The following is a 15,002-nucleotide window of genomic DNA, read 5'->3' on the forward strand; positions in this document are numbered from 1 at the left end:
TTTTTTTTGCGTGGCTTGTACACATGAAGCACTCTGTGCTCCACCTTAACCAACCACGCAGTGAAAAACCTCATAGCAAAATGCTTCCGGCTTTGAGACCACAGTAATCAGTTAATTTGTCCATTATGTCTAATGTGGATAGAGAGGTGACCGAACCCTGATTTGTGACTTGACCTCCTCTTGAGAGTGATTTGTGTGAAGAGAGATCTCCAGTCACAATTTAGGGAAACCCTGGTAAACAGGGACATTTCCGTTACTTTGCACATCATTACGGTTGGTGCAGACCTCTGTGTAGTCCAGAGTGATAAACATCTAGATAATACAACCGAGTCATGTTTCTATTCTCTTTGCAGGACGCCTCAAGTGGTCGGGACGATTTGTTAGGCGATTATTTCAAGAAAGCGAGTGAGTCTTCTGACTTTGCAGGCCCCTCGGTCCAGGCCAGTTATAAAGACTTCCAGTCCACACCACCAAACTACGGGAATCTATCAGGAGATGCAGAGCTCAAACCTGGGAGGCCAGGCCAGTATGTCAAGCCTAACCTGCGACCAATGGATCCTGTGACTAACCAAGTGGCTTCTCTCAGGCGACCTCAAATCCAGCAGCCTATCTCCACATCTAAGCAAGTCCCAGAGCCTCAGCACCCGGGGTCCCTGGCCGCTAGGGGCAGCTCCCTGAGCAGGACTTTTAGCCTGGCCACTGCAGATCTTCTCAACGCCAATGCTCCGGACCTGAACCGTATGGAGAAAGCAGAGTTGGAAACCCCTATGTTGAAGGACTTCAGTAGTCACATCCTAAGAACATCCACTCCTACTGGCTCTCCTCGAGACAGACCGCAATCTGCCAGGATGAGCAACCCACCAAAAAGCGATGATTTGCGCACACGCTCTCTAGATACACGCCGCCTGTCAATGGCCGTCTCCAGAGTAGACAAGACACTACAACAGGCCCTATCCACCAGCTCCTTACAGCCGCCTTGTACCACCGCCCAGCTTTCTGGTAGAGGCAGGCCCAACTCTCGCTATGGAGAAGTAGCCATGGTTTCACCAGTGAGACCAATATCTAGCATTCCTGAGGTGGAAAGTCAAATAGGAGTTGTTAACCCTAAACCTCCAGGCATGTCTTCCGACTGCCACCCCCCGCCAACTGCTGCAGACGACCCTAACAAAACCTCCACGAAAAGTACTCCTGCCTCCCCTGACCCCACAGCTGACCCGCAGACTGTTTGGTATGAGTATGGTTGTGTCTGACTAGAGGAATACAGTGGACTTTCTGGGGTGTGACATTAGGATTTAGGAAAATAAGCATAAAACACTGATCTGGACCGGTGTCCTCTGCAGCTGAACCCAGCTATGTAAGTGAACATGTCACTACTGCTCAGGCAAATCGGACCAACCAACTCCTAGTACTTACAATGGTGCCTGGAAGATGCACAGGACTCTGAATGTGCAATGGTGTCCCTCCCTGTGCTTGCTGTAGTCACCACCTCCTGCGTAAAGGGCATCTGTCAGCAGTTTTGTCCCTATGACACTGGCTGACCTCTTGCATGTGCGCTTGGCAGCTGAAGACATCTGTGTTGGTCCCATGTTCCTATGTGCCCGCATCGCTGAGAAAAATGATGTTTTATTATATGCAAATGAGCCTCTAGGAGCAACGGGGGTGTTGTCATTACACCTAGAGGCTCTGCTCTCTCTGCAACTGCTGCACCCTCTGTACTTTGATTAACACAGTCAGGCAGTGAAAACATCTTCACACTTGGCCCTGACTTCTCCTAAAGTCAATCAAAATGCAGAGGATGCGGCAGTTGCAGAGAGGGAAGAGTGTCTAGGTGTAACGGCAACGCCCCCGTTGCTCCTAGAGACTCATTTGCATATTTTTTAAAACAAATTCTCAGCAATGTGGGCACATATGAACATGGGACCAACACAGATGCCTTCAGCTGCCAAGTGCACCTACAACAGGTCAGCCAGTGTCATAGGTACAAAACTGCTGACAGATGCCCTTTGAAAAGTGGACGCACTGAGGTCAGCAAGTACCGTTACCCTTCCTCCTAATTTATTCCCGCATATATGTAAATGAGTAAACCTGGCCTTAGATCTGCGCTCACTCTGTCACGCTTCATCCTGCCCTTGCACTTTCTGCATCTCTTTACTTTTCATGACATTTAATTCTCTTCTGAATGTAAAACCTACAGGTTACGATACAGGTTCATATTAATCCCTCAGATTCATATACAGAATGTAACAAAATAAAAAAATCTGCTTTATGGTTTAATTTATTGAACTAATGCACTACTGAATATTTGCAATGAGAAGCACATTGCCTGTGAGAGAGAGAGAGCCATCGTGGCGCTTACACTGGATTCTATAGGCCACTAAGGAATATTTGGGGGGCAGTTTACTGAACGCTGGGTCCGTTATATGTCAGGAATATATCCGGGCCTTTACTACTGCTGTGTGAATGTAATTCTATAATCCAGTGATACATACATGTATATACATCATGCTTTAGGGGTTATACCAATATATTTTTACTACTGGACCATGGATGGGGTCAGGGGTGCACCTAGGCTCTCTGCTGCCTGAGGCGGAAAGTGAAATGGCGCCCCCCCTCTCCCCAATGTCAATTTCTTAACATAACACCTTCCCTTCAGCCGCCCCTCTCTTGCCCCTACCTGGTAGTGCCTGAGTCGATCGCCTCTCCAGGTCTCATTGGTGGTGCACCCCTGGATGGGGGTCAAGAGCAAATGTAATCACAGACCTGAAAAATACCCAAACCTAGTAATAGAGGTGATTCATGGTGGGAGTCCCTCTCTATGCTGCTGAATGATCCATTTAGAGGTACTGTAGCCCAATGAAATATTTTACTCAGCAGAATTTTAGGAACCTCCGCCACGCCAACTGTTGTGAAACTACAACTCCCAGCCTGCATACTTCCTCTGCTTCTCACAGAAATGAATGCTGGGAATCGTAGTTTCACAACAGCTAGAGTGCCGGAGGTTGCTGACCCCTCATTTAGAAGAAAACTCCTCCACAATGGATGGAAAGGGTGATGACCTTTGCATTAACTGTTGTATACTCTAGTTACATTCAAAGCTGCATATAAAATACTGCTGTTATTCTGTACCGAGGAGAAGTGCATTTTGGGAACAGCTGTTGGAAACAAACTGCAGTTAACTCCCTTTGTCACTAAGGGGCAAACAAATAAAATAAAGTAGTATTGTGGATGCAGCTCTTGCTGGGACTGGAGTATGAGACTTTGTAAAGTCATTATCAAGATAATTAAAATCTAAAGATTTGTCATAGGCAATAATCCGAGATGTTATAATACAGTAACATTCCTCTTATCTGGCTGCCTAACAGGTGCCGGATTATCCGAATAATACCACATAGAAAGTATTGGGGGGAATTTTCTAAGACTGGTCTTTCTTATACCAGTCTTAATCAGAAGTGTACTGGGGTGTAATCTGCCAAATTTGGTGCATTTTTGGGCCAGAAACTAACTGTTTTCTGCCATAAATTATGACAAATCTGCCCCCAAAGTGCTGTGAGCAGCAACAATTCACACATTTTACTTGAGGTGCAGAATTTGGAAGAAATGGCTGCGTCTCCTTCCCCTGATTTCTTATGTCAATGAAAAGGGTGTTACAGACTGTTGAAGCGCCCCCTGCAGTTCTTGCATGTTCCAGACACGCGTGCACTTTCTCATGATCCTGCTGTGTATGTACATAGGATGTAAATGATTGAATTGTACAGTTTTATTCTGTAAATAAATGTCTGATTATTCTTCGCTCCTGCTCGCTGACCCTTCCCCCAGGACGCGGCCAGATCGGCTCAAGCCAAAACTCAGTGCAACAGTGGTGCTACATACTACGTCCATATTGTATCATGATGAGCACTGCAGGGGTTTTGTTACAGTGTAACAGTCCTCTGCGTCTCGTATCTATAGCCAGTAAATGCTGTTTGCCGACTGATGGTTCTATGTTCCATTTGGGTCTTTCTGTGTATTCCGCATTGTAATGAATGTATGGAGAACGCCTTTGTAACGTGGAAATAAATGTGTGGTTTCTGATACTTTGCATTCGTTTTTCCTTGCTTCCAGCATCAGCATATGCTATGATCATCTCATCATAGCTCATATGCTTATCAAAGGGGAGCTGTCCCCTCTCCGGACACGTCTGTTTTAGTAAATGTAATAACAGTTATGGAGCGTATATTTTAAATGCTGTTCCTCTATTATAGCTACTGGAAGTTATGAATGCATTGCCAGCTGGCTGCAATGAAGATCCAGATGGGTGTTACCAGTTGGGGTGTGCCCCCCTGCACAGTCTGAGGTTGGCAGCACTGCGGTTTTCTTTCCGTCATGGGATGCGGAGCAAGACGGATCTGTCATGACCCACAATGCAAGTCAATGGGGACGGATCCATTTTCTCTGACACAATAGAAAACTGATCCGTCCTCCATTGGCTTTCAATGGTGTTCATGACGGATCAGTCTTGGCCATGTTAAAGATAATACAACCGGATCCGTTCATAACGGATGCAGACGGTTGTATTATCAGTAACGGAAGCGTTTTTGCTGAACCCTGCCGGATCCAGCAAAAATGCTAGTGCGAAAGTAGCCTAACCCAGCATGACCAGGGCTCATTCACATGACCGTATGAATGAGTCTGCATCCGTTCTGCAATTTTGGGTGGGGACCCATTCATTTCAATGGGGCCACAAAAGATGCGGACAGTACACAGTGTGCTGTCCGCATCCGTAGTTCCGTTCCGCGGCCCCGCAAAAAAAAAAAAGAGCATGTCCTATTTTTGCCCACAATTGCGGACAAGAATAGGCATTTTCTATGATAGTGGCGGCCATGTGCGGTCCGCAAATTGCGGAACGCGCAAGGGCCAGTATCCGTGTTTTGCAGATCTGCAATTTGCAGACCGCAAAACACTACGGTCGTGTGAATGTAGCCTTACACTTTGAACGGTACTGTGCTACTTTCTCCATTCACATTACTAGTTCCAGCACCGGAGGCTGCAGAGAACAGCTGATCGTGGGTGTGCGGGAAGTCGGACCCTCATCAATTGGATATTAATAACCTACCCTGGGGACAGTCCAAACAAAATCGACGGCAGCATATCCTTATTATTTATTCAAATTGGGTCCATAAAAATGTACAAAAAGTGCCAACGATAGTGCGCCATTTCGAATACATCGTAGTCTTTTTCAAGCTTGAGAAAGTGCAACGTTTCTACTACAGCGCAGTCTTTCTGAAGCTTGAAAAAGACTACGATGTATTCGAAATGGAGCACTATCGTTGGCACTTTTTGTACATTTTTATGGACCCAATTTGAATAAAGAATAAGGTCATCAACATCAAGCCTGAAAAACATCTTTAAAACTAAAAAGGGGGAGAAAGATCAGATTGTTGAATTGCAACAGGCCTGACTGTGTGTTTTCAAGGAAGATAAGCGGCTGCAGACGTGCCTGGCAGTATTGCGAGTGCATGCTCTGATGAGCCCCATGGGAGATCCCCGGAGAAATAGATGCCAGCTGCATAAGTGATCGACTGAAAAGTGAAGAAGCTGTATGGCCATAAAGGGTTATTTCACTCCCAAAAGTCAATGCCTCACTAATCTTGAGAATCAAGAAAAGACGGCATGGCTGATTCGGTGCTGCACAGTTATGCTATGTACAGTGGGCTGCAGCATGGCCCCATTCACTTGAAATGCACCCGCTGGGTGGCATGGGCACCACTATGCAGAGAAAAACAGTGAAGGAGCTGTAGCGCTATACCATCACTGTGGCTCCTTTATTTGTAGGATCCATGGGGGACCCAGAGGTCTAATGCACCACCTATCAGAGTGATAGCCTATCCCAGTGATTATAAGGTGACATCCGGATGGCACTAAACAGTTTTTCTTCCCCCATGAACCAGCTCCGTATATGACTGGAGAGCAACAAATACCTAAAAACTGACTAAGGCCTCAGGCACACGACCGTATTCTTATTTCGGTCTGCATTTTTCTTTCTCTAACTCCCATCAATAGAAACGACTATCCTCATCTACAATACAGACCAAAATAGGACATGTTCTATAATTTGCAGAACGGACATATGGATGCCGACTGGGAACTTACAGTGGCCCCCGTTTTGTAGTCGGATCCAAACTGATGGAAGGCAGGGCCAGCAATACCATATTGTGTCACATTATCCTACCCCAACAGAACCAAATACCACAGTCCATCACAAAATATATCTCCAACTGGCCGGCCGTGAGGAGGGCCCACGTGGCCCACCAGGAAATTGTCCTGTAAGGTCTATGGCCAATCCACCCCTGCACGGATGACGTCCACACGCTGTCAGTTTATTTTATTTTTTTGTAGACTCATAGAAACTTGAAATCTGCAAAAAGTGTGGAACAGACACAGATGCAAAATACGGTCGTGTGCATGAGCCCTAAAACAGGCACCGTATCCTGTACCTACTTTCACACTCACGTTTTGTGCGGATCCGTCATGGACATAGTTCAGATAGTGACATAGTACATAAGGCCGAAAAAAGACATTTTTCCATCCAGTTCGGCCTGTTATCCTGCAAGTTGATCCTGAGGAAGACAAAAAACCCTGTGAGGTAGAAGCCAATTTTCTCCACTTTAGGGGAATAAAAAATTCCTTCCCGACTCCAATCAGGCAATCAGAATAACTCCCTGGATCAACGACCCCTCTCTAGTAGCTATAGCCTGTAATATTATTACACTCCAGAAATACATCCAGGCCCCTCTTGAACTCCTTTATTGTACTCACCATCACCACCTCCTCAGGCAGAGAGTTCCATAGTCCATAGAGAGTTCAGAACGGATCCGTTTGTATTATCTGTAACATAGCCAAGATGGATCTTGGTCTTGAACACCATTGAAAGTCAATGGAGGACGGATCCGTTTTTTCTATTGTGCCAGATTGTGTCCGTGAAAACAGATCCGTCCCCATTGACTTACATTGTGTGCCAGGACGGATCCGTTTGGCTTAGTTTCATCAGAGCAGCGTTTTGGTGTTTGTCTCCAAAGCAGAATGGAGACTGAACTGACGCATTCTGAGCGGATCATTTTCCATTCAGAATGCATTAGAATGCAAACTGATCCGTTCTGGAACCGATTGTGAGAGCCCTGAACGGATCTGACAAACGGAAAGCCAAAACGCCAGTGTGAAAGTAGACTAAATTCTACTGCACTTACAACTTCTGACATATAGAAACATGGTTGACATCTCCAGTAGATTGCTATGCCTAGTGGAATCCTCACATGGTTACATCATTCGGTCAGGTCAGAACTTGTGGCTGGGGAGGAGGCAGATCTCACTTAATACCCTGCCCGATGCTGTTTACAGAAGTACTACATGATGCAGCTGTCCGAAATGGACAGACGGGAGGCGTCTGTAAGGCCCACATAATAAGCAAACCAAATACAGTAAAGATGTTACCCTCATCATTTGTTAATGTTGTTTACTCAGTTCCTAGGAAAGAGACGTGGCTGTGGTCCCTCTTATTCCCTGTCAGCTATGGGGGTTTCAGACCAGCACAGTGTTTATTTTTGTGTCTGCTCTACAATGCTGTAAGACCGTGTTTTGGCCAGGATTTGCAGTGTACGCTTTGCTTATAAGCCCCTGGTCCGAACGTCAAACATATCCATAAGCCCCTATTCATCTGATGTCTACAACTACGCTGTTCTATACGGAAGCATCCAGTAAGATGTTTTTTTTTTTTTTTTTTTTTTAATAGCGTTTATTTAACATTTTTCAAGTTAATACAACAATCCCAAAGGGAAAAACTATTCTGCATGACACAGTCACACGCGTAAGCAAGTCCAGACAAATCCATCATCATCATATGTCACAACAGTAAGAAACATAAATGTAGCTTTATTACAGAGCATCACTGTCGTCACAAAGTGAAATCTGCCCTCACTCACGCCACATCCACACTCTCATACACACTCTTGGGTAGTGCAGTCCCAATCAACAATGAACCTCAAACCGTGCCCTCCGCTTGCACCCATAAGCCCCAGATTTTGTCAAATCGATCAGGCACTCCCCTTGCTTCATATGTCAATTTGTACATCTGAAGATCTTTGTTTATAAGGTGCACCCACTGGTCCACCGTGGGGCACTTGGGCGGTTTCCAGTTCAAAAGTATGTTCTTTCTACCATAAAACATTAACAGTCGTAGCAATACTCTACTATACTTGGATGGAGTCAAGAAACTAGCCCCATAACACATACTATTGGATCACAGATCCCCGGTAGCCCCAACTTAACATTAATGAAGTTGCACACCCACCCCCTTCCAGTACATTTGCATTATCGGACATAGCCACACCATATGAAAAAAGGAACCCCTATCTCCCCCACACCTGTCGCACCCAGGGTTCGGTATTTGCCGCATCTGATATAGACGCACCGGGGTCAGATATACCCTATGTATCCATTTAACCTGAATGAGCTGATCCCGAGCGCTTATAACAGACTTCCTCCACCCCAGACGCCATTCCTCCAACTCTGGGATATCCGCCGACCATCTAACAAATGATCGCTGGATAGGGGACTCTTGCATCTTAATAATTTCAACATAAAAGTTAGAAATTGGCTTGTGTGGTTGCTCTCTCCTAGCTATCGATTCCAGTGGACCACACTCTAAGTTCAGGGTCAAAAATTTAAACTGCTTATCACAAGCGTGTCTCAACTGGAGGAAGCGGTAAAAACTCATCTGAGGTAACAGGAAGTCCGATTGTAGACTCTCAAAGGAGCGAAAAACCCCATCTTGGAACAGCTGTGTTAAATACTTAAGACCTTTCCGAGGCCAAAATTCAAAATCTGACAGGTGTAAGAGCTCAGGGAGGTGCTTATTACGCCACAGTGGGATATACGGAGACCAGGTTTCTCCTGTTTGAGTATCCATATGTGTATTCACAAACCTCACCCAAGCCTCTATGACCATCACCATAGCTTCAATATATCTCCTAGGATCCACCTATACACCAGGTTCGTCAGGGCTTCATATGACACAACTAGCGCTGCCTCCAACACCACCGCTGGATTGTTGGCATCCGCCCTAATCCACCAGGATGCATACATCAAGCATGTCGCTATGTAATAAATATACATATCTGGAAGTTGCAAACCCCCTTGCAAGTAGGAGGCTTTCAGCGTCTTTCTTGCTATTCTTGGGGTCTGGTGACACCACAGGAATCGAGACATGACTTTGTCTAGGGCAGTGGTCGGCAAGCCGCGGCTCGCGAGCCACATGCGGCTCTTTACACACTTTAATGCGGCTCTTCTGCAGGGCTCCAGATGCCATTAGCGACTAGACCCGCCGCCGCAGCTCTGCTCAATACAGCGGCGGGCACAGGAGATGATCGTTCTCAGCAGCGCAGGAGGAGTCTCTCCCTCCCCCCTGTGCTGCTGCTGTCCCCGCCGCTGCCAATAAGAAGAGGCAGGAGGAGGAGGGGAGGGGCTGTGGCCACTGCGCCACCAATGAAGAAAACTGACCTGTTAATACAAATACAGGAGGCGGGTGCCGGAATCAAATAGCCGGCACCCGACCTCTGTGACAGGGAGCTGCGATCCGCTGCAGTTGAGTTAACCCTTCAGGTGCGGTACCTGAGGGGTTAACTGCCGCTGATCGCAGCTCCCTGTCACAAAGGTCGGGTGCCGGCTATTTGATTCCGGCACCCGCCTCCTGTATTTGTATAAGAAACGTTGGTGGCACAGTGCCCCCCCCCCCCCAGTATAATAAACGTTGGTGGCACAGTGCCCCCCCCCCCAGTATAATAAACGTTGGTGGCACAGTGCGCCACCCCCCCCCCCCCCAGTATAATAAACGTTGGTGGCACAGTGCGCCCCCCCCCCCCCCAGTATAATAAACGTTGGTGGCACAGTGCGCCCCCCCTCCCCCAGTATAATAAACGTTGGTGGCACAGTGGGAAGTGCCAATGAGGGTTAAAAATAATAAAAGAAAATTAACTCACCTCCTCCAGTTGATCAGGTAGCTGCCGGTCTCCTGTTCTTACTTCTTTCTAGTTTCTTCAGGACCTGTGGTGACGTCACTGAGCTCATCACATGGCCCATTACCATGGTGATGGATCATGTGATGAGCACAGTGATGTCACCACAGGTCCTGCGTCCTGAAGAAACTAGAAAGAAGTAAGAACAGGAGACGATCAATTGGAGGAGGTGAGTTAATTATTTTTTTATTTTTTAACCCTCATTGGCACTGCCCACTGCGCCACCAATGTTTATTATATTGAGGGGGGGCGCACTGCGCCACCAATGTTTATTATATTGGGGTGATGGGGGGGGCGCACTGCGCCACCAATGTTTATTATACTGGGGTGTTGGGGGGGCGCACTGCGCCACCAATGTTTATTATATTGGGGTGATGGGGGGGGCGCACTGCGCCACCAATGTTTATTATACTGGGGTGATGGGGGGGGCGCACTGCGCCACCAATGTTTATTATATTGAGGGGGGCGCACTGCGCCACCAATGTTTATTATATTGGGGTGATGGGGGGGCGCACTGCGCCACCAATGTTTATTATATTGAGGGGGGCGCACTGCGCCACCAATGTTTATTATATTGGGGTGATGGGGGGGGGCGCACTGCGCCACCAATGTTTATTATATTGAGGGGGGCGCACTGCACCACCAATGTTTATTATATTGGGGTGATGGGGGGGCGCACTGCGCCACCAATGTTTATTATATTGACCTTGTACTAAGCATTCTGTATTCAGAATGCTATTATTTTCCCTTATAACCATGTTATAAGGGAAAATAATACAGTGAATAGACTTTCATCCTAGGAACCATGCGTGAAAATCGCACTTGCTTGCGATTTTCACACAGCCCCATTAACTTCTATGGGGCCTGCGTTGCGCGAAAAACGCACAACAGAGCATGCTGCGATTTTCACGCAACGCACAAGTGATGTGTGAAAATCACCGCTCATGTGCACAGCCCCATAGAAGTGAATGGGTCCGGATTTAGTGCGGGTGCATTCCGGTATTTTGAATGCCGGATCCAGCACTAATACATTCCTATGGGGAAAAATGCCGGAGCCGGCATTCAGGCAAATCTTCATTTTTTTTCGCCGGAGATAAAACCGTAGCATGCTACGGTTTTATCTTTTGCCTGATCAGTCAAAATGACTGAACTGAAGACATCCTGATGCATCCTGAACGGATTACTCTCCATTCAGAATGCATGGGGATAAAACTGATCAGTTATTTTCCGGTATAGAGCCCCTGTGACGGAACTCAGTGCCGGAAATGAAAAACGCTAATGTGAAAGTACTTTAAAATATTAAGTTTAAATCCCCCCTTTCCCAATTTTACATATAAAATATATAAACAATAAATAAATAAACATATTACATAGCCTTTTTAGTCACCTTGTCACCCCAAAAAATAGCATAGGACTGTTCTATTATGGGCCGAATGTTTCATAAAATGCGAAATGCACACAGCTTTTTTTGTTGTTTTTTTTTTTTTTGCACGGTATTGAGTATCACAATACTTTTTTATGGTGACGAAAGCGAATCAAAATTTTGGTTTCAAAACAACCCTACGCCGATCTGATCGGCGTAGCGTTGTCACGATACCAAAATTTTGATTCAGTTTCGATTTGGCAACTAAAAATTTGATTTGGCTCCTAAATTTTTCAGTTCAGGAGCCAATGGCTACTTGGAATTTTTTTTTAGTCTGGAGCACTGTTCTGTGTGCCCGGCGCCCGCTCCCCTCCCTCCTCTCGGGGGCGGCAGCCTGCGGCTGTCCTGCCTACATGTGTGCCGTGCGGCGCTCAGGCCAAAGGAGGCGTCACTGACTGTCAGTGGGGCCGCGGCGGAGGGAGGCGAGGAGGCGGAGCTGCTCTGTCTGCTATGACCTGTAAAAGCTGCCCCTCCAGGCTGGCAGCAGAAGAACACAGTCACAGAGTAACACTGAGGCACGACTTGTTGGAACTTGGCCGACCCTGCTGGACTCTAGTCTGGACTCTGGAGAAGACACCTTAAGGCAGAGCCAGCTGAGATTGGAGCCAGGACCAGACCGACCCCACTCCAGCCAGACCCCAGTGATATATCAGGTACCGACTTCAACATTGTCCCTCATCATGTCACCCCCCCGATGGTGCAGACTCCAACATTGTCCCCCATTAGGGAGCATAATGGATGGGGGCTGACGGCTGTCATGGGGGGCATGATGGCTGACATGGGAGTAATGATGGATGGGTGCTGACGGCTGACATGGGCATGATGGATGGGGTGCTGACGGCTGACATGGGCATGATGGATGGGGTGCTGACATGGGGGGCTGACGGCTGACATAAGGTCATGATGGCTGACATGGGGGGCATGATGGATGGGGGCTGACGGCTGACATGGACATGATGGATGGAGTGCTGACATGGGGGGCTGATGGCTGACGGCTGACATGGGGTGCTGACGGCTGACATAGGGGCATGACGGCTGACATGGGGGGCATGATGGATGGGGGCTGACAGCTGACATGGGCATGATGGATGGGGTGCTGACGGCTGACATGGGGGGCATGATGGCTGACATGGGGGGCTGATGGCTGACATGGGGGGTAATGATGGATGGGGGCTGACATGGGCATGATGGGGTGCTGATGGCTGACATGGGCATGATAGATGGGGTGCTGACGGCTGACATGGGCATGATGGATGGGGTGCTGACATTGGGTGCTGACGGCTGACATAAGGTCATGATGGCTGACATGGGGGGCATGATGGATGGGGGCTGACGGCTGACATGGACATGATGGATGGAGTGCTGACATGGGGGGCTGATGGCTGACGGCTGACATGGGGTGCTGACGGCTGACATAGGGGCATGACGGCTGACATGGGGGGCATGATGGATGGGGGCTGACAGCTGACATGGGCATGATGGATGGGGTGCTGACGGCTGACATGGGGGGCATGATGGCTGACATGGGGGGCTGATGGCTGACATGGGGGGTAATGATGGATGGGGGCTGACATGGGCATGATGGGGTGCTGACGGCTGACATGGGCATGATGGATGGGGTGCTGACGGCTGACATGGGCATGATGGATGGGGTGCTGACGGCTGACATGGGCATGATGGATGGGGTGCTGACGGCTGACATGGGCATGATAGATGGGGTGCTGACATGGGGGGCTGACGGCTGACATAGGGGCATGACGGCTGACATGGGGGCATGATGGATGGGGGCTGACATGGGCATGATGGATGGGGTGCTGACTGCTGATATAGGGGGCTGATCTGAGGTATGATTAACATTGGGGGTCTGATTGGTGGTCTGACCTGAGGTATAATGGAAAATATTGTTTCTGATTATACTCCTCTAAAACCTATGTGCATCTTATAGGGCGAAAAGTACAGTCCTCAAACCAGATCGAAGATATCAGGACCACACAGAGGAGAAGCCAGCTGCTGCAGACAGAACCAGGACCAGGTGAGCTGCGGGCGGGGCGGTGGGAGAAGGGGGTCACCGAGATGTAGCTTCGCTTGTGTTGCCAAAAAATCCTTGCACAGGCTCTGGTCACGTCCACGTGACAGGGCCGGTGCAAAGAGTCCCACAGTACCCGACCTATGTGGATACTTGCATGCACAATATTCTCAATAAAAACTTATTGAAACTAAAAACAGTGTACCATCCTATGTATTTTCGGTTTTAAAAATGTGGCTCTCAAAATAAATTTCAATCGTGGTTTTGGCGAGATTTGGCTCAGTTGAAAAAAAAGGTTGCCCACCACTGGTCTAGGGCATCAAAATGGGACTTAGGGATCCTTACTGGTGCTGCTCTATACACATACAATAGTTTAGGTAACAACACCATTTTAATGATGTTAATTCTGCCTATTAAGGTCAAGGGGAGATTTTCCCAGGCTTCCAACTTACGTGTGACATATTCCATAGTGGGTCTCAGATTCAGATGACAGAATTGCCGAGGGTCTCTATGGATATGAATCCCCAAATAAAGGAAGTTGTCCACCACTTTCAGGGGGGACACCGGAGAGATATCTACCCCTTCATCTACGTCTACTATACATAGACTGGATTTAGCCCAGTTCACTCGCAATCCTGAATATCTACCATATCCATTCACCACTTCTAGCAGGGTTTCTAAGGAAGGGCCAGAGTCAGCTAAGTACACCAACAGGTCATCCGCGTACAGCGACACCTTCTCCTGTACCCCGGCTATCGTCCATCCCTCTATCAAGGAGCTATTATTGATTAATTGTGTGAGGGGTTCCATTATCAGGGCAAACAGCAATGGTGACAGGGGACAACCCTGTCTAGTGCCCCTATACAACCTAAAGGGTCGGGAAGTAAAGCCATTCACCCTGATGCGTGCTGTAGGCGCCTGATACAGCAGCCGGACCCATTTAAAAAAAAAGGGAGGGAAATGAAGGCGGGACATTGTCTCCCAAATAAAGTACCACTCTACCGAGTCAAAGGCTTTCTCATTATCGAGAGACGCCAAGACCCTTGATCCCGCATTATCATGCCTGACCTGTAAGTTTGTATATAATCTCCTAAGATTGATATCAGTTGTCTTTCCAGGCATAAAGCCAGATTGGTCGGGGTCAATGACGGATAGGACTACCCCGCTAAGTCGCTTGGCCAGGACTTTGGCTAAATTTTGGCCTCAGTATTCAGTAGGGAAATAGGCCTATATGCCGCACATTGGTCCGGAGGCTTCCCAGCCTTATGAATTACCACAATGGTAGCCTCTCCAAAGGATGAAGGCAACCCACCGGATTCATAGGCGTAGTTAAAAAGTTTTAGTAGTCGTGCAGAATGTAACTCGACATCTAATCTGTACCATTCGACTGGGAAGCCGTCCGGACCAGGTGATTTCCCTACTGCCATATCTCCGATCGCAGCTTTGATCTCCCCTTCATCAATAACTCCCTCTAAATACGTACTATCCGCCCTAGCCAAAGGTGTAA

The 15,002-nt window shown here is 47.8% G+C and overlaps 2 protein-coding genes across 4 annotated transcripts in view; one reads left to right on the forward strand and one right to left on the reverse strand.

Moving 5' to 3' along the window:
• CCDC88C (coiled-coil domain containing 88C) overlaps window positions 1–15,002 on the forward strand; it is a 139,924-nt gene that overhangs the window by 68,910 nt on the left and 56,012 nt on the right. For 2 of the 3 annotated variants that reach the window (XM_040412102.1, XM_040412103.1), the window contains one exon: window positions 354–1,611. The exons of the other annotated variant lie outside the window; for it this stretch is intronic. In XM_040412102.1, the coding sequence (XP_040268036.1) occupies window positions 354–1,250 (897 nt within the window). In that variant the 3' untranslated portion in view covers window positions 1,251–1,611. Of the gene's footprint in view, window positions 1–353; window positions 1,612–15,002 lie in introns of those variants that run through there. 3 annotated transcript variants of the gene reach the window in all.
• Window positions 1–15,002, reverse strand: part of DGLUCY (D-glutamate cyclase) — a 131,308-nt gene that overhangs the window by 10,466 nt on the left and 105,840 nt on the right. The window lies entirely within an intron of this gene.

The sequence above is a fragment of the Bufo bufo genome, chromosome 11 (assembly GCF_905171765.1).
Source record: "Bufo bufo chromosome 11, aBufBuf1.1, whole genome shotgun sequence".
Classification (NCBI taxonomy): Eukaryota; Metazoa; Chordata; class Amphibia; order Anura; family Bufonidae; genus Bufo; species Bufo bufo.